We start from the raw sequence: 25,488 nt of genomic DNA on the forward strand, positions 1-25,488 counted from the left end.
GAAATACAATAGGTACCTTTCTTGGAAATGTGAATCTCTTTTTGCAACTATTAAAGATGACTTTTTTTCTTTTTGTTACACACAATCTCCCATGGTTACATTGGTTATTCAGCAAATTGCATAGCATGCCATATATATGTCCAATTAATATATTAAGAATTGGAAGAGTATATCATACAAAACAGTGTCTGAGTTTTGGATGCTTGTAAACAGTGCCTAGAAAAAGGTAAAATTGAACTACACTGCCTCAGAATTGGTAAACCTTTGCTCCAAAACCCTCTTCATTTAGTCCTACAGAGATTGCTACTTCTTCTTGTTCAAAACTAAACTGAACATGTTTCTTTTCTCTAGGTTACAATCTATTACCACTGAAACATTTGCCGTTATACAATATACAGCAGTAACTGTATATCTAATCACTGCAAATGAGGAGTCAAAAAGGCCATAATTATTTGCTAGGTGTGCATAGGATATTCATCCTTGGTTGTTCATCCAATATGTTTATATTGTTATACAGTAAAAACAGAAGAAAAAAAGACAATTAAGAGTCCCTCTTTGTGGTAAAGGTTAATACAAATTGGAGGGCATGCATGTTCTCTCTCAATGATGTCAACGAGCATACTGTCCTTATTATCACGAGAATGTTATTCTCTTGCATTGATCTGTGAACATTCTACTAAAATTAGCCTGCCTATATCTATTTAAATAACCCCTTGCATGCATGGAGGGAAACCCCCACCCATCTCTCACTTCAGTGTAAAAGGGCTTTTCTTCCTCTTCTGCAGAACTTTTCAAATCTTTGAAGGGTGAAACAGTTATTATTTTCTCTTCAGTGGAATAAGCACCAGGAACGGACTGAAGTTTTCTTAAACCCAATGGGACTGGTAGGACTTCAAATTAATATTCTGATTTTTATGTACAAATAGCCTAACTAGGATGGAAAATGAAATATAAAAAAACATACACAAAACACTAAATGAAATTGTTGCAGTGCCACAGTCTGTATTGCAGGAACACACTGAAAGACTAGTGAAAAGAAGTACAGTATAATGTATACTCTAAAGGAATTAAATGCAGTGGCTCCAGAAGATGGCTCCAGCTGGAGGACATTTAATATCTGAGCAAAGACATTACTTCTTTATAAACAACATAGCCAACTCAAATGTTTTTTTTTCTTTCGGAAAAAAGCAGTAAAAATATACAAATTAAATACACTGTTGCATGCAAGTACTGTATTTCAATAACCCAGACAGCAGTATAAAAAGGTAATATAAAAAAATGCTTACATTTTATCGTTTGTCGTTTTTTGCTTTTACTTCTGGGGAGGCCATATAGTTGGACAGTGGCATACAGTATAGTTGATGAAGATTCAGGACCCAGAGTTCTCTCTAAATGTTAACTATTTATGAAGCAGTAAAATGTAATAATTGATTTGATGATTCAATACAGAACCATGAAAACTGAGATTTTGATTGTTTTGATACGGTGTACAAATGTTTTATTTCAAGGGCAATGTATCAGTTGTGGCCATTTCTTTTCCTTGAAAGATTTCTTCTAGGCTTTACAGTTGTCTCTAACTCGTTTCCATCAAAAGAGTTACTCAGGCTTCCAATGTATGCTGGAAAAACTCTCCAGCCATAATCAAGATTGTGTTCTTTATGTACAAACTACAATGACCTCTGCAGTACTGCTGCATGATGATTATTTGTCTGACTTTTCAGGGGCTTTCTGTTCGGATTTACTGATTTACTGAAAGTACTTCAGAAAAATCTGGTCTATAGTGCATAGTCAAATCAGTAGCATTTACATTTTGCGAGCCTGATTAACATTTGATTAACAGAGATGGCATATTTCTGGATTTTCCCCTACCAGTGTCTGATCTCCTCTTACTCTACAGTAATAATATTGTAGAGACATACAACCATACATTCTTACTACATAATTAAGGCACCATATATGGCGACATGCAGTTTTAAGCATTGTAATAGAAAGAGTATAAAGTATTTAGACACTTTCCTTTTGCATTTGAAGGGCTCTATATATACAAACATATATTCAGCTAAGGTTTGCTTTTGTGTTATAAAAGATTGTGTCTCATGGAATGGGGGCTGATTATCCATGACGATGCTGACACTCCAAAAAATTCTGACATGGTTAATTCATGGACTGCTGCATTTCACACACAGCTGTCAGCACTGTAGATTCACTTCTTCAAAAGTTTATGTATTTTTATTGTACATCACCTGCTGTAGCCAATGGACCATGTCTGACATTGTTTGCATTTGAGGGTAACCCAAGGATTTAATCTTTGACCAATTGCCTTCATGCCTTCATGCCTTCATTGCCTTCATGTGTCACAATATAATAGAATTTGGACTAATTTTTAAAAATAGGGACATACAGTAGGAAATACACAAAATCTATTTGTAACGTGTCAGTAATATGACTCCTATACACACACCTCAGGTCGTTTTCAAGATGACTTTACTGTCAAATTGAGTTTAATAGACCATTCAGGAATACAACACACCAGCCAATCTATAATCATATAATACCTGTATTTAATTATGAAGCAAGATGCATGAACAGGCCTAGTTCCTGTTCATAGAAGGGGTTCATAGTAGGGCTTCCTAGTAGGGACGGGATGCGGACTACCCTAGGAGACCTCAGTGCTCCCTTGACAAGAACGTTCTTTCATTCCACTGGAAGAGGAAGCACACCATCACTGGACCCCCCTCACCCAATGACAAAGAAAGTTTGAGCTCCAAAAGAGGAGCCTCTTGGACCTCACCTGCATGGTTTTCTTATGTGACCAACAACAAAACCTTGTGGTTTTGCAGTCATAGATTTAAAAACAAATGAACTCTATTACACAATTGTTAGCACTGCTGTCTCCTACTCCGTGTATTTTCCCCCCATGTTCACCTGGGTTTCCTCCGGGTGCTCTGGTTTCCTCCAGTGGCTCAAAGACATACTGGTAGGTTAGTTGGCCCTGGTGTGAGTGTGTTCGTGCTTGTGTGTGTGCCCTGCATTGTGCCAAGGGTGTACCCACCTTGCATTCGTTGCTTGCCAGGGTTGACTCCAACTTCCCCGCAGCCCTGAATCGAATTAAGTGGTTAGAAAATGGATAGATGGGTGGATATGAACTCTATTTCATCAATCTCTACTACCCTTATTTGTATTTACAAATACAAAATAAAATCACAAACTAGACTTTTCACTAAGAGTTTGGAGGGAGATTTTTCAGCTTGTAAACAATTTCATCCCTTTGATGGTACAAGTTCATTCAAATATTGCTGAAAGTGAACTAAACGAAGTTAAAAAGGAAATCTTGATTCTAAAATAAACTGATAGCTGCAGCTAGTTTTTTGTTTTAAAACGTTCTTCAAACTCACTTGCAAATGGCCTTTCTGAAGATAGTTTGATGTCTCAATTTAGTCATTTCTTGTTCTTCTACTGCAGAACAATTCCCATCCGCAGCTACATCCAGGAGACATAATTGAGTTTCCACGGTCAAAGCATTTTTCCCACTTTGGAATTTATTATGGTGAGAGAGATGGAGTCCCCTATGTGGCACACTTTACTTCTCGAGGTAAGTTACTCTGAGCTGAACTCAAAAGTAATGTCATGTACAGAATGATGTAACTGAAGGCACTTTTACACTATAGTCAAAGTTATATGTAGTTCAGGTGGGGAGCTGCGTCAGCATGCGTAGGCTGCAAAGGAACAAGTAATAGGTTTATTCCATGCTGAAAAAAAGAAGAAAGAGAACACAACATTTCGGCCGTGGAGCCTTCTTCAGGTGTGAGAGAGACAAGGCAGTAGGCAAAGGTAATGTAGCGGGAGAACAAAGGCTGGGAGAGAGGAGGAGTGAGAGGCGGGAGCAGGGGACAGAAAGAGAGGCCAATCAAGAGGGAATCAAGAGGGAAAGTTATATGTAGTTTACATACAGTATGCTGATATTTATTATTTATTAAATAAAAACAGATTTGTGTCTTTTTTGCACCCTTAAGAAGACACCATTTGAGAAATATTTTAGTTGTATGGTGATTATTATTGACTTTTTTTTGTTTCTTACAACTTCTAATTGGCACTGGGATAAATGATGTAATACTGTAAATCATTAACTGTTTTTTCAGTACACACAAAGGTTGTTGACATATTTTTCCCACCAATCAGAGCTTTAAAAGGCAATTGGACAGACACCAGTTCTATTGGACATAGAGTATTAAAAATATTTTTTTTCTTCCACAGATTCAGATTCAAAGATCCTTCTATTTGGCAGGGCACTGAAGTCAACTATTAAAATTGACCCTCTTGATGTTGTCGGGAAGAAATACAAAGTAAACAATTATCTAGATGACGAGCATACACCCCGCGATTTTTACGTTCAAGTCAAGCCTGAGATAGATGAGGCCATGGGAAAGATGGTCACCTATGACATCCTATTCCACAACTCTGAGCACCAAGCCACACTCTACCGATATGGGATCAAGAAATCAGTGCAGGTACTGTAAATAAGGGCTGTGATTATTTTGGCCTCAAGCTCCTGAACCCAAAGTGGCAAAGTAATCTTTTCGGATACAATAATTACGCCAAAGAAATATGTGACTCTCAGACACACTCCATAAGGTGCTGTGAATCTTTATTCAGGCTTCTTCTTTATTTGTAAGTGTGCTCTTCAACCCCTATAACCAGAAACTTCCAGCAAAGATTAAAATGTCCATTACAAGGGGGGACTGTGGAGGTGGGTCAGGGAGTACTTTCACCGTAGTTGAGGTAATGGGAGGTTAAGTAGATGAGATTGTAGATCTTGCTTTAGGATTTGGTCATGACACTTTTGACAATTTGGTTTTAACAGCTTGTCTGAAAAATGATAATTTCTACAGTGGAAACCTGTCACAAATCGCACACAGGCATGCAAGCGCTCCCACATTTCCACGAGCTCTACTCTCCCTAAACGCCCACGCACCAATTAACTCATTACTACTAAAATCCTCTCTTGTCTTCCTTTCCTTGCTCACTATTGAGGTTTCCTCCCTGAGCTCTGTACTTGTACGTCCCCAGACCTTTTCCCTAAAGATTACTAATCTCCTGGCATTCTGACTCTTCGCTCACGTCCTCGACTTCGCCTCCCGTTTTGGTGCATCGCCTCCTCGGAACCTTCCTGGCTTTTGACCCCAAGCTCTCGTCCTCTACTACAACTTCACCACCTATTTTTGTACCTTCTGCTTTTAGAACCTTCCCGGGTTTTGACCTCCTAGCTTTTGTCCAAGACAATGTCTTCGTCCCCCGATTTGGCATAGAATCACAGTTACCAGAATAGCCACACACAGGGTCGTGCTTTCTGTTGCCTAGTGCTACATGACAAAACCTGTTTTCTACTTTACTGAATTTCTGATCTGGTTTTTGCTTTGAATCCTTCAAGTCCCATTTGAGTGGTAAGTATGCATTAGCATGATATGAAAACAAAAATTTCAAATATTGTCTATATTTTGGTAGCTAAAATGGGATTAAATTTATACAAAAAAACACATGAACACACTCTGGATGAATTTTTCAACTGGTGTGATACTTCCTACCTAGAGAAAAACAAAAACAAAATGACTGGTGATTTTCAAAAACAAACCAATATCGTTCCCACAACAATACATGGTGAATCTGTTGGTATGGTTAACAGTAACAAATTTCTGGGCACTGTGTTTGACGATAAACTTAAGTTCACTGAGAACATGGATATCATTGTGAAGAAATCCCAGCAGTGCTTATATGGTATGAGTTCCTCTTGAGTTAAAAAATGATTCTTTCAACATTTTATAGATCTTTTATCAAAGGTATTTTTACTTTTTCTTCTGTTGGTTCACTTTACTCAGTGAAAAAGACAAAAAAAAACCTTGAACATGTTGTAAACCTCAGCTCTAAAATCATTGTTTAGCCTGTAAGACTCCTAGCACAGATATATCCCCGGCAGATTCTGAGGAAGGCCTGTGCCATCACTGAAGACCCATCTCACCATCATCAATCTTTTGACATTTTGCCTTCAGGAAGATGTGTTCGTTGTACACACTGCAAAACAAATAAAAGTAAATTTAGGCTGGCAAACAATGACTAAATGGAGTCTTACCAACATGATGTCTATTGGACAGAGCCCCCCCTCAAATGTACATGTACTTTAATACCTTCTCAAATGCTAATCATTTAGACAAAATGGCTCCCTTTCTGGCAAAATGCTGTTACTGTACCTCTTAGGGAGGTGCCTGAGTCATTACTACTTTGGCAGGTGCCTTAGTTACTAGGTACATACAAACATCACTTCACCCCAAGCCCGGCCAATTTTCCTTTTGGAGACCAGGGGATCTGGGAGCTCATTTTCATTTTTTGCCTCACTTCTTCCAGCACATCTCTTTCTTACTAGAGTCTTGCCAGAGACCTGCCAGAGTCTTCTGAGATTCACTTGACCAGAAGTAAGCAACCCTGCTCCTGTGGTGTTGGATTCCTGCTGGTTTTAATTATCACGTGATTACGACCTGGTAAACACAGACCGAGTTTAGTCCACTTACGTCATTAAGGTCTGGACCTGGATTATGCACACAGGTGCTAGATCCATTGCAAAATCCTTAGCTTTTGAGAGACCTGGCTTGTCCCTCTTTTATATTTATAAGTTTCAATTTTCCACCTTTTCTTGCCCTTTCTTTGAATGTCCCCCTTTTGTGTAGGAAGAACTTCAGGTGGACACGGTAGAGCTTTGGGAATCGTGGACAAAGGCTCCCTTAGAATTTTGGTTTCCTCTGGATCTTTACAAGGCAGGAGCAGGTGCTGAGCCACACAACATCTCAGCAGGATCTTGAATTAAGACCTGCAATAATTAATGTACTGCAAAGTCATTGGTTGAAGTGTCGGGGGTGGGGGCAAACACTGGGTTTTGCTCCCCCGCAAACTGGGACCACCAGAGGTTTATTGCTATGCTCTGTGCCCCTGTGGTCTACTGTTGCTGCACAATATTGTCAGCTGCAGTACAATCCAATTAACGTGTTCCATGGCAAACTACAAAACATTAAGATTAATCGATTGATCTTGGCATCCGCAAATCCAAAGTCTCAACAAAGTATAAGACTCCATTGTAGAAAATGGCTTCCTTTTGTACAAGCAGAAGAAAGCTATTTTCCCCATCTAGTGCATTTGGATGTAAGTAGGTAACTGATTTAAGAACCCGATTTAGCTGTTTCTTGAGAGAAATGAGGATATTGACTTGGTAGCTTCTTTCATATACCCAGGGGCTTTTTATGTAAAAATGTACTTCCTATTCTCAGTTTTAAAAAAATAGTTTCCTCTTATGTTCACTGGTTCATAAAATAACTATTTCATGAAACCAATGCTCAATGCTCTTGTCTGTTCCATAAGGTTTCGATGTGGGACTATATCCTGAGATTTTGACATAAAATGGTGATGAGCTATTCTGACAGCCCAGCCTCAGAGAGGAAAAAGGGAGGTGTTGGGTAGACAGAGTCTGATTTGGTGACTTTGCTAAATAACCAGAAGAGATCCAGTGACAAAGACACTACGTCAAGATGTAATAATTGAATTTAATTTCTTGGTAACTTGAATTATAATAATAACTATGTTTTTTTCATATTTTATTTCAATGTTCAGCAGTACACAAATCAATTTACGTGTAAAATGGACATTGTTGTTTAATTATCTCTCAGCAGCAATAAAAATACAAGAAGTAAGGATAACAATAACAACTAAAGTTAAATAATATTCTCATCTGGTAGATACTTTGATGACCAAAAGAGAACTGAAAAATTCATCTTAATTCCACTCAGTATGTAGGTTAATGTGTTCAAATTTAGAAACATCTTGCAACACATATCTTGCCCTAAAGTGCTCAATTGATCTTAGACCAGGTTGTCACCCTATGTATTATGCATATTTCTTGTACAACATGGGCAAACAATACTATATATGTTCATAAAATCCACAACGAACATTTTTAACAAGGGTAACAAATTAAAAAGAGCATTGATAGTGCTGCACAGCTAAACTACTTTCTGCTGAAATTAAAATCAAGTGGTGGATACTCAAATATGAACAAGTATTATACAATAAAAACCTCATAATGCCTTAGTCATTTGTGATGTTAAGTGATTATAAGTATTTTAGTTTCTTTTTACATTAAAAGAAGTAAAAAAATCTTTATCAGCTGTGGTAGAATTGATTTAATGTTTTTTAATGTTGCTTTATCAGTCTTTTGAAGCTATATTGGGGTTGTAAATAATTCTCAGCTAAATTAGAAAAAATGATGGAAGAAGCATTTTCTATAAAACAATATGCAGTTTATGTACATTTATCTTGTGCATGTCTATTCACAGTACAGTATATTCACAGAGTATAATCAACTGATTGAACTCCAGCAGCTTCTTATATTTATTTTGAAAAAAAAAAACTAAGGTGAACTGACAGTGCTGGGTCCCTGGGTTCAATTCCAGACCTGGGTGCTACTGTATCTGTGTGGAATTTTATACAGTCTCCTAATGTTTATGTTTCCTCCCACAGTCCAGAAAGATGCTGGTAGTTTAATTGGGTTCTGGGTAAACTGGCCCTGGTGTGAGAGTGTGTCTGTCTGTGTGTGCCCTGGAGCTCTGTCCCAGGTGTATGCCTGTTGCTGTGCTCCCCTGAAAACTTGAATTGTATGAAGCCGTGAGAAAACTGATGGTACTTAAAGCTTGATTTAATCATTTAAATCAGAAAAAAGCTGGATTTAATCATCTAAATCATAAATGTTAAGTCCTGGTCTTTGGGGTGCTGGTATGTCTGAGGGGTTTCTTTCCACTTTAACTATTAATAAGCTAACCCAGGCAGTTATTGGCATAGCTAGACCAAATTTTCAGCTTCTCCAAACTCCTCAGGTGCTGCTACTTTAAAAAGACCTTGAGAACCCGAAGACGCATTATACCTCCAGGACCAGGGTTGGGAGAAGAATTAGGAATTGATATCAACTGCCCATTCATAATTTTTTCATTATTTATTTTCATATTATCTTCACTCTTTTGTTTTCATAAAATATAATGAAAGAAATGAAAGACAGAAAAATATCACTTTAATAATATGATTGTGTCTATAATGATATTTTTTTAATCAAAATAATACTTTTGAAATCAAAACCATTACCAGCATATCTAAATACTTTTAAAATTATATCAGAGTTGTGTCCTTGCCAATTGATGAATTCGTCTGACAGGGCACTAGACACTTCTCACATAGATTAACATACGTTAGTTCAGTTGTATAGAACTATTTTTTTTTCTTTTGTAGATTGAAAAGATCTATGCTAAGATACTGCCCACCTGGAAAGATCTGTTTGAGAAGAAAAAAATGTAAGAACCCCAGTTATAATCACGGAGAAATTAAACTTCCACAAATGGAATGATGAATAATGAATGATGAAAAAGATTATTAAAAAATGGAGCCCAAGATATACATAAAATTTATGGACATTTTCTCTTAAGATTAATATTTTCACTTAAAATGTTTTGTAATTAATGCAGTCGCTTTTTTAATGTGAATATCCTCAGAGAAACTGATGAATGTTGAAAATGGTCATGTGTGAAAAGAGATTTCCCGAGTTATTATGAAAAAAATTGATAATGGACTGTGTAGTGTGAGACTAAATTGAGAGACAAATAATTTACTGTGTGTTTTATTTTAATCATATTATCTTTTTTACATTATCTTGTAAGAATTTTAGTTACTGTACCTTAAGATTTATTGATGCACTGTTCTATAATGCATGCAATAAAATTTGTAAAATTAGTTTAAAAAATGTTTTGTAATATTTTGTCTGTTTCTCAATTGCCCGAAATGCTTTATGGAAGTAAACTGATTTATAATTTCACCTTCTGTCATGTTTTTGTGCAGTATGAACTAGCTCACTGTAAGATATTTTACAGATGTATAAATGACAAGCTTTCACCACCTGCTGTTTTGTGTCTCAACTCAGCACAGAATCAGACAGAACACAGAAGAGTATATATACTGTATGTAGTATCAATTTTAGTGATTTCAAACCCACTGAAAATGTCAGGTACTAAATAATTGTTTTTAAATTACACTACATAACATTAGTCTGTGGCTTTATTATTTTGTAATTTTCATAAATAAACCTTATTGTCACGAGAGGAACCACAGTTCAGATATTTGGTTTCTGTGCTTGGTTGAGGACCCAGTGGTGCAAAGCTACCATCTGTGGGATTATGACTGAACGCCTCCAAATCGGAATCCCCCCTAAAGGGAATATCTGGTGATTTTTCAACTACGGTTTCTCATCATTTACAACATGTGCAATGTTATCTTAACTACACTGTGATCATTATGTAACATTAGGCCCAGTTCTAGAGGGTTACAGAAATTCAGCTCTATGAGAGCAAAATAAACAATACAGGGATTCAACAGAAACCCACTCCTTAGATTGTGTGCTCACAGCTCCTGTTCAATCCTTTCTTAAGTTGTAACTAGTGGGCTTGGAGAATGGGGTTCCTTTAAATTAATAATAATAATTGCTTACACTTATATGGCGCTTTTCTGGACACTCCACTCAAAGTGCTTTACAGATAATGGGGACTCCCCTCCACCACCGCCAACAATGTGCAGCCCCCACCTGCATGATGCAACAGCAGCCATAGTGCACCAGTACGCTCACCACACATCAGCTATCACTGGGGAGGAGAACAGAGTGATCCCATTCATAGTTGGGGTTGTTAGGAGGCTGTGATTCATAAAGGCCAGGAGGAAATTTGGCCAGGGTGCCGGGGTAACACCCCTACACCCCTACGAGAAACACCCTGGGATGTTTAATGACCACAGAGTCAGGACCTTGGTTTTACATCACATCCAAAGAACAATGCCTTTTTACAGTATAGTGTCACTATACTGGGGTATTAGGACCCACACAGACTGCAGGGTGAGCACCTCTTACTGGCCCCACTAACACCCAGCAGCAACCTTAGTTTTTCCCAGGAGATCTCCCATCCAGGAAGTGACCAGGCCCACACCTGCGTGGGTTGCCAGTTGTGAGCTGCAGGGTGATACTGCTGCTACCCCCAGGGCCTCATACTGGTTTATGAAGGTAAAGGCTGAATCTGTCTGTGGTGTCCCATCCCTATTCCTTGTCCAAGCAACAGCTGCTGCTAATGTGAATGAATCGTCCTTTGCCGTGTATCATTATGTTGGGACCAAGATCCCTCGTTGTTTTCAGCTCCAGAGGAAATTTTGCTGGGGAAGAATTTGAGGGGAGAGTAGTGTCTTGTTTGGACTTTTTAACTGTTTTCCTTTTTCCACCACAAAATGCTAATTTTCTCAAAAAATCCCGTGCACCTCTCTCCATCTTTCAACCATTTTCAGTAACTAGCACGTACATTTTATTGTAGTGATATGCTCCCTCCTGTATTGAACTGCTCCAGTGACTTTTTCCCTTTAGCTTGTGGCTCGCCTTTTCTGTCAAAAGGGAGAGAGATCCATTTTCTGTCTCTTTTCGCCTTGCGATTCAGAGAGACGGCGTCTCCCTGCTTTTACTCCTTCTATGATTAGCACACCCATGAAAAAAAAACAGTCTGTAACCTCTTTGCTCCCACAAACCGCTACAGCGATCCTCGTTGCAACATTATTTATTAAGGACAATAAAACCCTGTGAGCTCGCAACTTCTTTCTCGTATTATTAATAGATTGATTTAATTACATTTCATTCCCTTAAACTGCTCAAAGAATTAAAAAAAGGTACGTAGTTTTCTAGAGCCTTTTCCCAACAGACTCGGAACTCACAATTTTTCAAGCGTGTTTTTTAGGGACGTTTTATGTAGACGGACATAATGTATTGTCAAAGATCTTCTTTTCCATAGGTTTTACAGGATTTATAATATAATATAAATATTTTGAAGATAAAATTAATTAAAGTAAAACCATTATTTGACAAAATTACTTGTAATAACAATCTTTCTCTGTAGTTATTTAAAATTTCTTAAGATTACCACGGGGTACTGACTAGGGACGGAACTTTTCGTAGGCAACATGGCGGCCTCCAGGGAATGTGATTTGGGTAAACGAATGAAGAAACATATCTAAATATCAAAATTAGAGCACCTTTTGTCATAGAGGTAAATGCGCAGTTGTAACAACATAGACTGGCACTTTTGTGAAAAGTTATTGCTGCCAATATTTAAACTAGCGCGAGTTGCCGTTTTTAGTCTGATTTCTTCTTAACAGTAGATCTAGTACTATATAAGTATTTTTATTAAGCGAGCAAAACTCCGAAATACGACCGGTTCTGTATTCGCCTTGCTTTCACTTAAGACTTGTGTGGTCTACTCGAAATATGTATATATGTGTATGTTTTATTTGAAGTCGTGCCTGCATCAGATCATATCAAAGATTTTGACTGTTGGCTATTGAGTTGCACACCAACACCACACCAACCATACATGGCTTTAGTACATGATTTTGTTTTTCAAAACTGGAGAATGTTTTTTAGTTTCACGTTTTTTTTTTGGTATTTAACAAAAGCGCAAAACTACAAAAGCTACCGGGTTTCCTGAAATGTGTGCACACAGCAACACTAAAAGAAGAAAAAGATATTAAGGCACACTTTGTATTTAGTGGATTTTTTTCCTTAAAATGTAAATTAATATAAATGCATTTTTTTATTTTATTCTCTTGAAGTGTGCACACCGTGTGTTCTCCTGGCTGCGCGAATGTTCTTTTAACGTGTTAAGTAAATATTGGCTGATTTGTTATCATAATACTGTACTGTTATCAAGCGGCAAACTAAATTATCTCAGATTTCTTTTCTTGTTGTCTAGAAAATGATGTTTACAACGTGTCGATATGCAAAGGCACTACAGCTCACCCTGGCTGTAATCAAACCAGATGCAATGGCTCATCCTTTGATACTTGAGGTAAGATATTTTATCCATTTCAGTAATTAAGGCAGTAGGGTAGTCGAGATGCTTTAAGAGCCGGCTGAAAAGGACAAGTTTACTATTTAATGAGAAATGTTAATAAGGAAGCATAGCATTGTCATGATATGACGTTGCCTGAAGAATAGACTCTTGGTAACATGTTTTGAATCATATCTTTAATGTTTATTTTGCCCTTGAGGGTTTGTCTTGATAGAGTCGGGTACGTATAATAATATTAAATGTTTTCATCTTCGATTTTAATAAAAATAAAAGCACATATATTTAGTTATTTTGATTGTAATCTGTAATAAAAAGATAAAATGATAAAGAAGATAAAAAGAATGAATATGACCTGCTGTATCATAAAGTATTATTTCTAGTGCGTGATGAAAGCTAGGCAAATTAAGTATTGCAAAACATATTTGCACTGAACATTTCTTATGGCTCTCATTTTTGTTTTGTGAATTTGAAGGGTGTTATATGACAGCCAGCTCTTGTCACATTTCAAACACTAAGAAAGGAAGAGTTTGGAATGAGAGACCTTAATAGAAAACAAACACAATTCTGTTAGTGCTTGGTGGACCAGTAGGTGGCACTACTCCTTGTGCACCAGAAATTCCAAAGCAGTGCCCTAGTATTCGCTGTAGGAGATGCCATCCTTTGCAGGCAATATTAAACTGAAGTCCTCCCTCTTGGGTATTTTAAAGTGTCCAGTATCTTGGTGTATTTTCATCCTTTCTCAGCTACTGAAATTCCCCCCCCTTATTTCAGTTGTTATGGCATCTTCTCCACCATGTCTTCTCTGTAGTGGTGTTACTGGTGCATAACAGCTGTTACGAATCACCCAGTGGTGCATAACAGCTGTCATGAACCTGCAGTTCAGTGTTGGTTCTCTTCTATATGCAGTGGTTGTGCTCTTCTATATGCAGAGCACTCTGGGATATAAAAAGATGTTTACAAATGCAGGCATTAATAGTAATTTAAACAACAATAATAGAACTGTGTAATAATTGTTGGACCAAAGTGTTCAATAAGCCTCCTTTTTCCCCTCACAGTACATTGGACTTGTCAAACAGATAGTATCTAATTTCAAGGGTTTTTCAAGCCTGTCTGCATTTCAAAATAATAAAAGAATGAGCTCAAATATAAGCAAAAAAAAGATTTACTGTGTGTATCTAAAAAAATATACATGAAGGAAGATGAAATCTGCAGGCACTTGATTTCCCTTTGGGTTTTTTTTTTAAAACAGGCCCTTCATCAAAAAATCCTTGAGAACCACTTCATTATCATCAAGTCAAAAGATCTAGTTTGGCGAAGAGAGGACTCTCAAAGATTTTATGCTGAACATGCAGGTAAACATTATGATTTAATCAGCTTAAGTGCTTTATTCAAAGAGGCATTATCCTGCAATTTCAGTGTGTGGTTAAGCTGCTTTGAAACTTAATCAGGGCCTTTATATGCACAATGGATTTGATTTAGCTTTGAAATAAACTAGTTGTCGCTTCCTGCATGAAAAATGATTGTTATAAGAGAATTGTACAATGTTCCCAGAAGTGCACAATAGAATTAACCATTAGCAAATAGCAAGGTAGCAAATATTGTGGCCAAAGTAAACAGCTTTGACTTTTTTGACATTTTATAAGTTGGGGCACAGTGTGCTATGAATATTTTACATTTGTGTAAGTATGCTGTGTGATGAAAAAGATCGAGAAACATTGAGACAGACGATAGTCCTGTTTAAGTTCGGTCACACAGCAGTTCACTTAATAGAAGGACAAAAAGCTTGGCAGCCGTCACCATATTGTGTCAATTATTTGATAAAGGCAAATATTTAGTGATAAAGTAAAATTTCCTATGGAACATGCAGAGGTATTATAAGTGGTTCAGGTGGGTAGCTGCGTCAGCATGCGTAGTCTGCAAAGGAACAAGTAATAGGTTTATTCCATGCTGAAAAGAGAAGAGAGAAAACACAACGTTTCGGCTGTGGAGCCTTCTTCAGGTGTGAGAGAGACAGGGCAGACAGCAAAGATTAAACAGCACAGGAGAACAAAAGCTGGGAGAGTGGAGGAGCAGGGGAGAGGCAGAGAGGCCACTCAGGTGGTGCGAAGTGGAGAGAGGTGAAGAGAGGGGTGAAGTCGAAACCTGTATGAGAATAGAGAAGATCGCACGAAATAAATCTGTCATTGAGAAAAGGGGGAAGGTGTGAACCTAGTTTCAGGATGAGTTTAGTTTCTGTTGTCTTTCTGCTATGCGAGTTGAAAAAACCCTTCTTTGAGAACAGAGACAGAGAGATCAGTGTGATCAAGGCCGTCAGAGGTGAAATGAGAAACTATGACCTTGGAGAAATCGGTAATCTTCACTGCCCTAACATGTTCTCTGAAGCGGTCTCCTAGTCTCTTTCTGGTTTCCCTAATGTAGATACCTGGGCATTTTTTACAAGAGATACAGTAATGAGGTTTCTGGAGGTACAGGATGTCGTCTGGGAGATCCGGAATTGACCTGAGGGGCCCTGAATGAGTGTGTTGCTAGATATGTATTTGCAGGTGATGCAGCGAGTTCTGTTGCAGGGGAAGGTGCCTGGTGGGGATGATTGCTGAGTGTGGTAGAGGGAGCTTTGAACAAGAAGTTTACGTAGACTGGGTGGTCGGTGGTAAGAAATGATTGGGCGGTCAGAAAAAGGGTACCGATGGAGGGGTCGTCCTGTAAAATGGAGTAGTTGTTAATAATGGTCCTGGGGGTAGAAAGTGTGCTAGAGTGGTAGGGAAGTACCAAAGGAATGCGGTTGTGAGACCGGGAGTTCCTGGTCGAGTTGATGATCTGAGGGCTGTTATTATAAGGTTGAAATTAGAAGCCTATGTTCAGTTGCTCTAACAAAAGCAGTAATAGAAAAAGAATTAAAACAACCAATGAATTTAAACAATGAAATTGAGTGTAGAATCCAGTCACTCCCAGATGATATGAAATAGACCTCTGCAAATAGACAATTCAATTACTGCATGGGAAATAGCTCACATTCCTTTACAAAATTACCAACATAATCATATATCATGCATGAGAAGAAGAAAATTTCCCAGCTTCTCTCTTCTACATATAAAAAAGCAGTACATTTAGAAGAGGACAGGGGTACATTTTCAGGGTATGAACTGTATGTACTGCTGTAACATTAAAAGATTTTGTCTAGGGAAGTTGTGAAGTTGTCTCGGAAAGATACATTAAGTATTAAGGTTACATTAACTGTGTGAATTGAATACCCTCTTTAAACCAGTAGTCGGCAGTCTTTCACAAAGCGTGTGCCAAGGAGTTAGCTCAATTGTTTTTATGGATTTGCGTGCCACTGATACTATTTTATTGTCAGTAATTACCCTATGTACATTTTGATTTGTAAGAATTTAGTACTAAAATTAGATTTTATATCCATTTAGTGCTTTCCCTTGCTGAGTTCTCCAAAACTGGCTACAAAATTTATTTCATGTCTGCAAATACCTATTCACAGAGGTGTGTTGATCCAAATGCTGAGAGCAGTGTAAAATTATTGGAAGCAATGTTCTAGTATTTCATGAAAAGACATGAGTAGAAGTTTTTAATAACATTTGTTATGTGCTGTTCACTTTATACACAAAGCACATGGCAATACAGGTGGAAAGAACCATAATTTGACTCATTAACTAAGGCAGATCATTAGGATATTAGGATCTTTTCTTGGTTATTGCCATAAAGATGTGTTTGCCACTGTGAACACAATGTAGAGAAAACCTTCTTTTACCACAGCAGGAAATGAATGATTATAATAATAATAATAATAATAATAATTAATAATTGCTTACACTTATATAGCGCTTTTCTGGACACTCCACTCAAAGCGCTTTACAGGTAATGGGGACTCCCCTCCACCACCACCAATGTGCACCATCCACCTGGATGATGCGACGGCAGCCATAGTGCGCCAGAACGCTCACCACACACCAGCTATCAGTGGGGAGGAGAGCAGAGTAATGAAGCCAATTCATAGATGGGGATTATTAGGAGGCCATGATTGGTAAGGGCCAATGGGAAATTTGGCCAGGACGCTGGGGTTACACCCCTACTCTTTTCGAGAAACGCCCTGGGATTTTTAACGACCACAGAGAGTCAGGACCTCGGTTTTACGTCTCATCCAAAGGACGGATATTATATTATATTATATTATATTATATTATATTATATTATAGCACAAGAGCACATTAGCAACTCATTAACATACTAATAAAGCCAGGTTTCTATTACAGTATTCATGGGAAGTAGGAGTTCTGTCTGAAGGCCGGTTTGTAGAGTTGTTTCAGAGGTTTGTGCTGTTGGCTGAGAGAACAGGGGTCCCCTGGAGGTCAAGGACAGCAGGACAGTCACTGCTGCTCACAGGAGATCAGGAGTTCAAGTCCACAGGCGAAGCAGCAGAAAGACGATGCTTGACAATGACAGCAGTTAAAAACAGAAGAGTTATTTGTATGCCGACTTCATTTTTTCTTATCAAGGAACCAAAATCTCTAGCTTCACAAAAATCATTTTTTTCTACCTACCATTTAAAAATTAATGAATTAATGATGTCATGCTTGTATGAGGATCTTTCCTGTCTTTACCCTGTGAGATTTCTTGCTGCTTCCTTCCCAGATTGAAGTCCTGATCTTGCAACTGAAAGTGTAACAGTGATAAACGCTGTTATTTTCTTTATTTGGGGTTTGAGCCTCTGTTACAGTAGATCTTTCATTCACATTTGTGCAGACCCAGCCTTCAATCTACTTCACTTTTAAAATTAAAACCGAAACAGAAACTGGCATCTCAACAGATTATTTTATAAACTCAGTGAGAATTCAAAACTTGCAAGGCTTTTTTTGTTTAGTATGTAAATGATCATTTGATAGATCATCAAAATGACAAAATGCACCAAAACTTTTGTCAGAAATTAAATATAAATGTAAAATTGTATGTATTTCCTGAAGCATGCTCTGTATAGTACCCCTGTCAAGGACTGGGGTATTATATTAAATGCCAGCACTACTTGGTTCATTCTTAAGACAGAGGTACTTGATTGGATAATAATTTCTAACAACAAAGAAAATAAATCTGTGTTTTATTGTAAAGGAACAAGTAAAGGTTTATTCCATGCTGAAAAGAGAAGAAAAGAAACAATGTTTCGGCTGTGGAGCCTTCTTCAGGTGTTTTATCGTAAGCTGATGAGCATCCTCTAAGGCTTTCGGGTATTCTGTTTTAGGTGGTTGAAGATTTCTGAGCTATCAGGCATTGTGGTCAGAGCTGAGGTTTAAATGTATGCAGCCCCCACATGTTTCTTAGATGAAATACCCTTTGCTGAGAGCAGCTCCTGCTTTGAATACTGATGGGAACAGAACATGAATAGTTTGTCTGCAGGCTTTCTCTTTGGTGAGGTGGGGTACCTGAAGCTCTGTACCCTATTAGTGCTACCAAGCATTACATCTGACTAACAGACTAGTTTCACGAACAAATGCGTTATGTAATTCTTTTGTAGATTTTTTCCATAAAGAAAATTTAATGAGTGTATTTCTAGAATATAGCAGTTGTGTTCAATTATTTTAGTGCAGTTTTCCAGTTGTTTTATGTGAGTATATATGCTTCTGCAATAAGGTACTGAGATGCTATCTGTTCTAGTATAATGCTGAATAATTTAATACATACAAAAAAGACATTTAGTTGATATTTTGATCAATAATAAATGGAGACCTATTTGCCCTTGTTGAACAGAACCTTTGAATGCTGTTTGTGAAGTAGCATATTAAAGTCCTATATTGTATGCTTCCTGTTGCTGGTACTTCATAAAAATTCAACACGTTGACTCCAGAAGAAGCATTATTGTCCATTATATTAAAAATTAAGAAAAATCAGTCAATAAAGATACCATATTTTTATAAATTATATTCATATGATTTTGTCTTATTTTTATCTTTATTACAGGAAGATTCTTCTACCAAAGGCTGGTTGAATTTATGTCAAGGTAATCTTTTAAGTGAAACTAGAAAGTACACAGCAGAGAATGTATTTTCATTCTTGGAATGAAACTAACTGGTAGATAGTGTATTTCCTTCTGTCTTGCAACTGAGAGGTTTTAGAAGTATTGGCCTGAATCGCAGTGCTGCGATTAAGGTGTGGTGCTCACCAATTGAACCATGAAAACGTGGTAACCACCATCCCCGTCTCTCCATCTTTTTATCTCAGCTGGCTTCTGCACACACAGATAAGTACACTGTCTGCTTAGACATATGCAAATCATTAAACATCTGACTGTAATGATGCTGTTTTTATTGTCTAATGAGAACTCTGTAATCTCTGCTTATCTACTCTAAGTGATCACATGCATAAATTGAATTGGATTTAGTCATAAAAACTTGAAATGTGAACATTTGATAAGGACTATGTACTTCTCATACATAGAGTTATTTAGATTTTGATATTAAGCAGCAAAGCAGATACTGGGATACAGTGATCCAGCCAAAAGCTGTGTAAATACACATTTTGAGCACGTATGACACATAAAAAGCTTAAGGTTGTAGCCATAGAGCAAACTAAGGCTACAGAGGATTAAAAAAAAAACTAGTGCATTCAGCACTACATTTGCTTTGTATAGGGATTTCTTTACTTTTGTCTCCTTAAACAAATATGTATTCACATAAAATGATAACAATTGCAACAATATGATAATGATAAAGCAATTTGGAAAGTTTAACTTGTGAGTGTTGTGGAAAATTCTTCATCAGAAGAGCAAGACACAAATTCTTGTGCAAATTCAGTTTTCTTGAGCTCGATAAGTACAGCACTTGGACGCAAGGCAGACATACCATAATGGTTTCCCAACATGTATATACAGTACAGGCTCAGAAAGAAGTTTGTTTCACACCTTTTGAGTGTTTGATCTGTTCTTTTGATGTTTGTAATATCCTTTGATATGTGATTACTTTTACTCTTAACACCTTGTGGAAGGAGATTAGTTGCTGCAGCTGTTAATACAAGTCTGCTTCATCCTGTCTTAACACCCCCACAATTACTTTACTACCTTCCCCTATGTGGGTAAATAGTAATATTGTAATGTTGGATATATTCCATATACTGTATGTGCATCCCACTTCACCAGAGTGTTGTGTTTGTAAAACTGGATCTGAGTTTTCTTCAGGAGAAAATCCTATTTCTGTGATTTATACACTGGAAACTTCTGTAAACCATATAATTTTTCTAATCTCTGTATTTGTGAAAAACTATTAACGAAAAACTTCCTATGAAGGCCTGTTATTACTATGTGACAAACATTTAGTATGCATGTCTTTCAATGCTTTCAGACATAGGGTATGTTGACAAGAAAACAAAAAAAATGATCAAATGAAAATACTTTGAAATGTGAAATAAACAAATTTAGCTATTAAACTATTTTTATATACTATTTGTAATTTTTTATGTAAAATGTAATAAAATTTCACAGTACCTCACTGCTTAGTTCTCAAATTGTGAATGAATTTTTCCACATTTTTGTCAGGGCTTTCTTTAATGGGCACTTCGATTAACAATTCGAAAGCCCCATATGTCCCTCCTATCTGAGCTTCATGGAAGTGAGATCTGTGTGATGACAGTTAGGACCTGTAACCAAGGCAACAGGGTCCAGGAACATGTCTCTGTATTAAGACTCGAGGAGGCTGAGTGAAAAGGTGCCTTAAACGTTATGTGAACAAGTTAAGAATAAATCAAAAATATTAAATATCTGGCTAAGCTGACACGTATGTTATTTGGTTTACTCTTTGTCCGAGCATAATATTACATTACACCTTACCTGTTGTCATATTAAATTAAGGTGATGCTGTACCTTGCAGTTTGTAAGACCAGCACATATCAAGGTGTTACACACTGGAATTAATGAAAATAAAAAACAGCAACAACAATGGAGCAGTACATGAAAGTTTATTTTTTGTAACATTTTGAGTTTAGTTTCTTTACTACATTATTTTAAATGTACTTGTTTCAGCCAGCCTGTTTTAGTAGTTTTATCATCCTTATTACAGTGGCCCAATGCGGGCTTACATCTTGGCCAGAGAAAATGGAATTTCTCAGTGGAGGGAGCTGATGGGACCCACTAAAGTTTTTAGAGCTCGATATACAGCACCTACATCCATTCGGGGTGTGTATGGACTGACAGATACCAGGAATACTACACATGGCTCAGGTAATATTCACACTATAATAATGTTTAATTCATGGAAAGTGAAGTAGACCTAAATGTTAAATGAGTTTTAAAATGCTTGTCCTCCTGTTTCATTATTGCTTGCAAGTGCATGCCTTTTAGTGATTTTAAAAAAGCACCTACATACTATCTGTTTTTTTCTGGTTTTGCACTTTTATCACTACTATTGTTTTTTTAAATATTGTCTTTTTTAATTTTGCAAATATAATTAATCAAAATACAGAACAAAAAGGGGAAAAGGACAGAAAAGACACATCTGGAAGATGAGATCATGGACTAAATGTTATTTACTTCTACTTTCTATAAGAGCATTTTCTGCAAATGAATCTAACCAAGTCTCCATTTAGCTTCATGAAAGCTTTTTGGCTGCACTCAGACCTGCAAACAAAGCATGCTGCACCTTGACCATTGGAAGTAACATGAGACTTGATCAGTCACAATGAGAAGGAACAGTCACACCTTAAAAGCACATGAGTCATATAGACTCATTACTATTATTTTACAAAGGTCCCCTATTGTTTATCAGGCAGTCCCTGTTCAACCAGAGCTTAGAGAATACAGGCCACATCTCCTGCTCTCCAGTCTCACGATCGCAATATTACATTCACATCATCACATTAATTCCATTCTCAAATTGCAATCCACAATATAATTAAGGTAATGGCCTCATTATACACAAGCACTCCAGGTTTCTTTCACTCTTCTCACTCACCTGTCACTCCTCACTTGTCTTCGGACGTGACCAGGCAGGTTGATGTCTGACAGAACACCAGGTCTTCCTTCTGTCCGTTTTGTGTCTGTGTTTTTTGTTTGTTTTTTTTTGTCTACAGACACAAATACTTGTTGCACAGTTTTTAACTATCCCAGTCACGTCTGCTGTCCACACCTGCTGTTTCTCTGGTGACTGCAGCCGTTAGCGTCTGCTCCTTTCCAGAGCCTCAGTGGATGGCATGGACTTCTGCCGCATTAATTAATTAGCTCACAGCTTTCCTGTCACCCTGCCATGTCACCTTTCTCTCAGACACCAGCACCTTCAGCTGACAGCTACCTCTACTGCTCTACCATGCCACCTTCCCAGTGTCCTCAGTCACACAACACACAGGAACTCGGACCCTTTCCCGGATGCCCAACCATGCTGCTTCCCTGGTGAACACAAACACAGACACCCAACAGGCCGCTTTCTGTGGGATCAGGAGAACCTTATGACACAGTGTTTCCAGAGGGCTTTTCTGCTTCTCCAGAGAGTTTAGAGAGCCCATTTGATTAAGATGACTCACGGCTACAATAATTCCCTGCAGCTCTGACCTCCAAGATGAAAACCAGCTATGGACTTATCACAGTATTCCTGTTGTTGCCTTGACAAGACTTCAGTTAGTCATTCAAAGAAAAGGCTCTTTTCCCAAACTTCAACAAATGGTGAATCTTTTCGCTGCAATGCAAATACATGATGTGGTGCACTCTTTGATGCAAAAAAAAGTTATTTCTGGTTATATAGAGTAGTTTAGTCACATTGCTTTGTATGAAGAAATTTCTTCTGGGAGAACCTGCACACTGTGCCTAAACAAGATTATCTATAAATCTCAAATAGAGCGTGTACATGGTGCCAAACATGAGCTGCTTTACAAAGCAGCATGAAGGTTTTAGAAAATCAAATGCCGACTGGAATACCTACTGTGTGTTCCAGGGCTGATTCTGCTCAATTTATTTTAACGGGATGTGTGCTGTCTTTGAGGTATTTTGTTTGCAGTCTAGTGTACAGCAGTAACAAAAATGTTTTTCTACCAGTGTGATATTTTACAATCCTATGACACACTGCTGTTTTTTCCAACCAGGTTGTTTTTTTTTCCTTTAAAATGTAGCAGGAGTGCAACAAATTCTTAATATCTAAACAGTCTTTCTGATGTCATTTGGGAGTAACAGTAATTTAGATGCATGATATTAAAATGTAATAAGACTTGTTATAATAATTGTTTTTAAAGCATTTTATAAATCTTTTTACATTCTTTGAAAACTTAATGGCTGTTTAAGTCAAACATTTTACAAGATAAAGAAAGAGGTGCTACATTTAAAATATATAGGAAGGAAATATGAATCATGCCACATTTATATTTAGTCTGTGTTGATAAGAAAGAACAGTTTCTTTACTATTTACTTTTTAGACCAGTTAAATATTTTTATATAAAGAATGTATCCTTCACCTTTAGTTATGTGTTTTTTGATATCTGCTCCTATTACAAGCCCTTAAAAGGAGAAAGGGTTTATTTGATAAAGTGACTTGTTTTGACAATTAAATGACAATGGTTTTGTCCACTGTAAAAAACAAGATTCTAGAGTTATATTATTTTGTTAAAAATGCCATATGAGTAGTGAAAGAACTGTGTTAAATGAAATACTTGTGTTCACAGTTTAAATGTGTTTGTATACCCTCAGATTCTGCGCAGTCTGCCAGCAGAGAGATAGCTTTTTTCTTCCCAGAGTTCAATATGAAGGAATGGACTGAGAAGGAGGAGCCATTGGTCAGGGCTGGACATGTAGTTTATGATAAGGAGAAACAGATTCATGTTCTCAAAAAAGAGGTTTGATAATAGATAGGTCAATTTACCAACAGACTGCAAATTGCTGTGCCAAAATGTGTTGATATATCTGTCTATGAACTGTATTTTTTCATGTATTGATTTTTGTAGCAATGTAAAATTAATATTGCACATCTGCAGAAATGAAAATAGTAAGAACATGGTCTAGCTAGAAGACTGACTAACTGAATGCATGCAAGCATTCAGTTAACTCTTTAATTATTTCTGCTTAATCCCTGCCAGGAACAAAACAATTGAAGGCAATGTTATCTACTTTAAACACATCTGCGTGTGTGATAATGAATTTCTTGGCTTGGATTAATTCATTATTAGGCTAGTGTTTAGCAAAAGTGTTTTCCTACATTACATTTGTAGTGCTCATTTTTATATATGTGCATATTATGGTAAAGGCACCAATTGTCATACGTACTAATGTATTATTCTGTCATTTTGCAAACTGTTCATAAACAGCAAGAAACAAGCCTTGTAAAATCATAATTATCCTTTTGAATTTTTTCTCTTCTCTTCTGATGTGTTCAGTTTTAAATTGAATTGGAAGAATTAATTTATGAAAGTTTTATAAAGGTGCCTTTAATATTGTGCTCCAAGGTATGAATGAGAAAATACGTTTATTTACCCTGTTTATAAAAGCAGGATTTGTTTTTATTTGAAAGGGAGTATCTGGTGATGTTATTTTACAGTATGTACTGTTAAGATGCCTTGAAATCTTGGGAATATTTTCTAATAATGGCTGCTTGATATAAAATGTTTAAATAAAATATTTAAAGGTAACTTTTAACTCTGTGATTTTTATTTTGCCAAATGCTTCGTCCTTTGAATTACAACCAATGGGGAAACAGAGCAGAATTCTTTATTGTTAATATTCTAGTTTAATGTAACAGACATAAAAAAATGATTCATCCAGTTGTGCTTTGAATTTCCAATAAATGATCAGATATAAACAAACTGATCCCCAGAATAAAAAAAAAGTTTTCATTTTTATTTTTAAAAGATTTTTATTTAGTATTTAAAGAATTGCTGTCCACTAGGTGAAATGTAATACTCCTTGTCTTCTGCATATTCTCTACTTATACAAAATTAAGTACATTAGTTAATACTGTATAACACTAACACTGGCTACTTTTTATAAAATTAGCTGATAATTATTAAGGACTTTACATGAGAATTGACATGTCTTTTTTGTTTCTCGAAGAAATATGACTATTCATGAAATTATGATTACTTGATATTTGAAATGCCTTAATTCTGAGAGATTGCACAAAGTGCTATGTTTAATGACATTACATACCAACATAAGAATGGTTACAAATGATATGAAACTTTTTTTCAGTTGTTTTTCATGTTTCAAGTTTTGCAAGTACCTCATCTACAGTAGGTTTTTCACCAAGGAAACTAGCTTTATAATAATGGCTGGGTGGCTTGTTCCATACTACAACCAGTCAATGTGTAAAGAAGAGCTTCCTGTTTTCTTTATTACATGCACTTTGTGTAGTCTCCACTTGTGTCCTCTGGTTCCTGTTTTACTGGTCACTTTGAAAAGATCTGCTACTTTGACTGTGTCTGTAACTTTGAGCATTTTGAATCCTTGTATTCAAAAGGCTTGTTGCCTTTTCTGTTCAGGACTAAAAAGATTCACACCTGTCACTCTAGGACATTCCTTTGAGACCAAGAACATTCCAACAGGCATATCAGTCAGTCACACAATTGAAGAGTC

General features: G+C 36.9%; 2 protein-coding genes across 2 annotated transcripts; both read left to right on the forward strand.

Annotated features, from left to right (window-relative positions):
- The first annotated feature begins 813 nt into the window (after nt 1–813).
- plaat1l (phospholipase A and acyltransferase 1-like) lies at nt 814–9,725 on the forward strand. The gene is made up of 4 exons (XM_088908593.1): nt 814–884; nt 3,463–3,592; nt 4,255–4,508; nt 9,316–9,725. The coding sequence occupies exons 1-4, from the start codon at nt 876–878 to the stop codon at nt 9,379–9,381; spliced, it is 459 nt and encodes a 152-aa protein (XP_088764719.1). The 5' UTR covers nt 814–875; the 3' UTR covers nt 9,382–9,725.
- Nucleotides 9,726–11,835: 2,110 nt separating this feature from the next.
- Nucleotides 11,836–24,542, forward strand: nme6 (NME/NM23 nucleoside diphosphate kinase 6). Its single transcript, XM_088938529.1, has 6 exons — nt 11,836–12,149; nt 12,852–12,947; nt 14,200–14,302; nt 18,912–18,951; nt 21,002–21,162; nt 23,611–24,542. Exons 2-6 carry the CDS (start codon nt 12,855–12,857, stop codon nt 23,760–23,762), a joined length of 549 nt encoding a protein of 182 aa, XP_088794655.1. The 5' UTR covers nt 11,836–12,149; nt 12,852–12,854; the 3' UTR covers nt 23,763–24,542.
- The last annotated feature ends 946 nt before the right edge of the window (nt 24,543–25,488 follow it).

This window comes from Atractosteus spatula, chromosome 2 (genome assembly GCF_055471065.1).
Source record: "Atractosteus spatula isolate fAtrSpa1 chromosome 2, fAtrSpa1.hap1, whole genome shotgun sequence".
In the NCBI taxonomy this organism is placed as follows: domain Eukaryota; kingdom Metazoa; phylum Chordata; class Actinopteri; order Semionotiformes; family Lepisosteidae; genus Atractosteus; species Atractosteus spatula.

What these genes read in the sequence shown, in the direction of transcription:
- nme6 (XM_088938529.1), top strand. Translation starts at nt 12,855, where the DNA reads ATGATGTTTACAACGTGTCGATATGCAAAGGCACTACAGCTCACCCTG. An exon ending in ATTTTATGCTGAACATGCAG is followed by an intron (nt 14,303 to 18,911) that starts GTAAACATTATG and finishes TCTTTATTACAG; the next exon opens with GAAGATTCTTCTACCAAAGG. An exon ending in GAATACTACACATGGCTCAG is followed by an intron (nt 21,163 to 23,610) that starts GTAATATTCACA and finishes GTATACCCTCAG; the next exon opens with ATTCTGCGCAGTCTGCCAGC.
- plaat1l (XM_088908593.1), top strand. An exon ending in GGCACACTTTACTTCTCGAG is followed by an intron (nt 3,593 to 4,254) that starts GTAAGTTACTCT and finishes TTTCTTCCACAG; the next exon opens with ATTCAGATTCAAAGATCCTT. An exon ending in GGATCAAGAAATCAGTGCAG is followed by an intron (nt 4,509 to 9,315) that starts GTACTGTAAATA and finishes TTTCTTTTGTAG; the next exon opens with ATTGAAAAGATCTATGCTAA.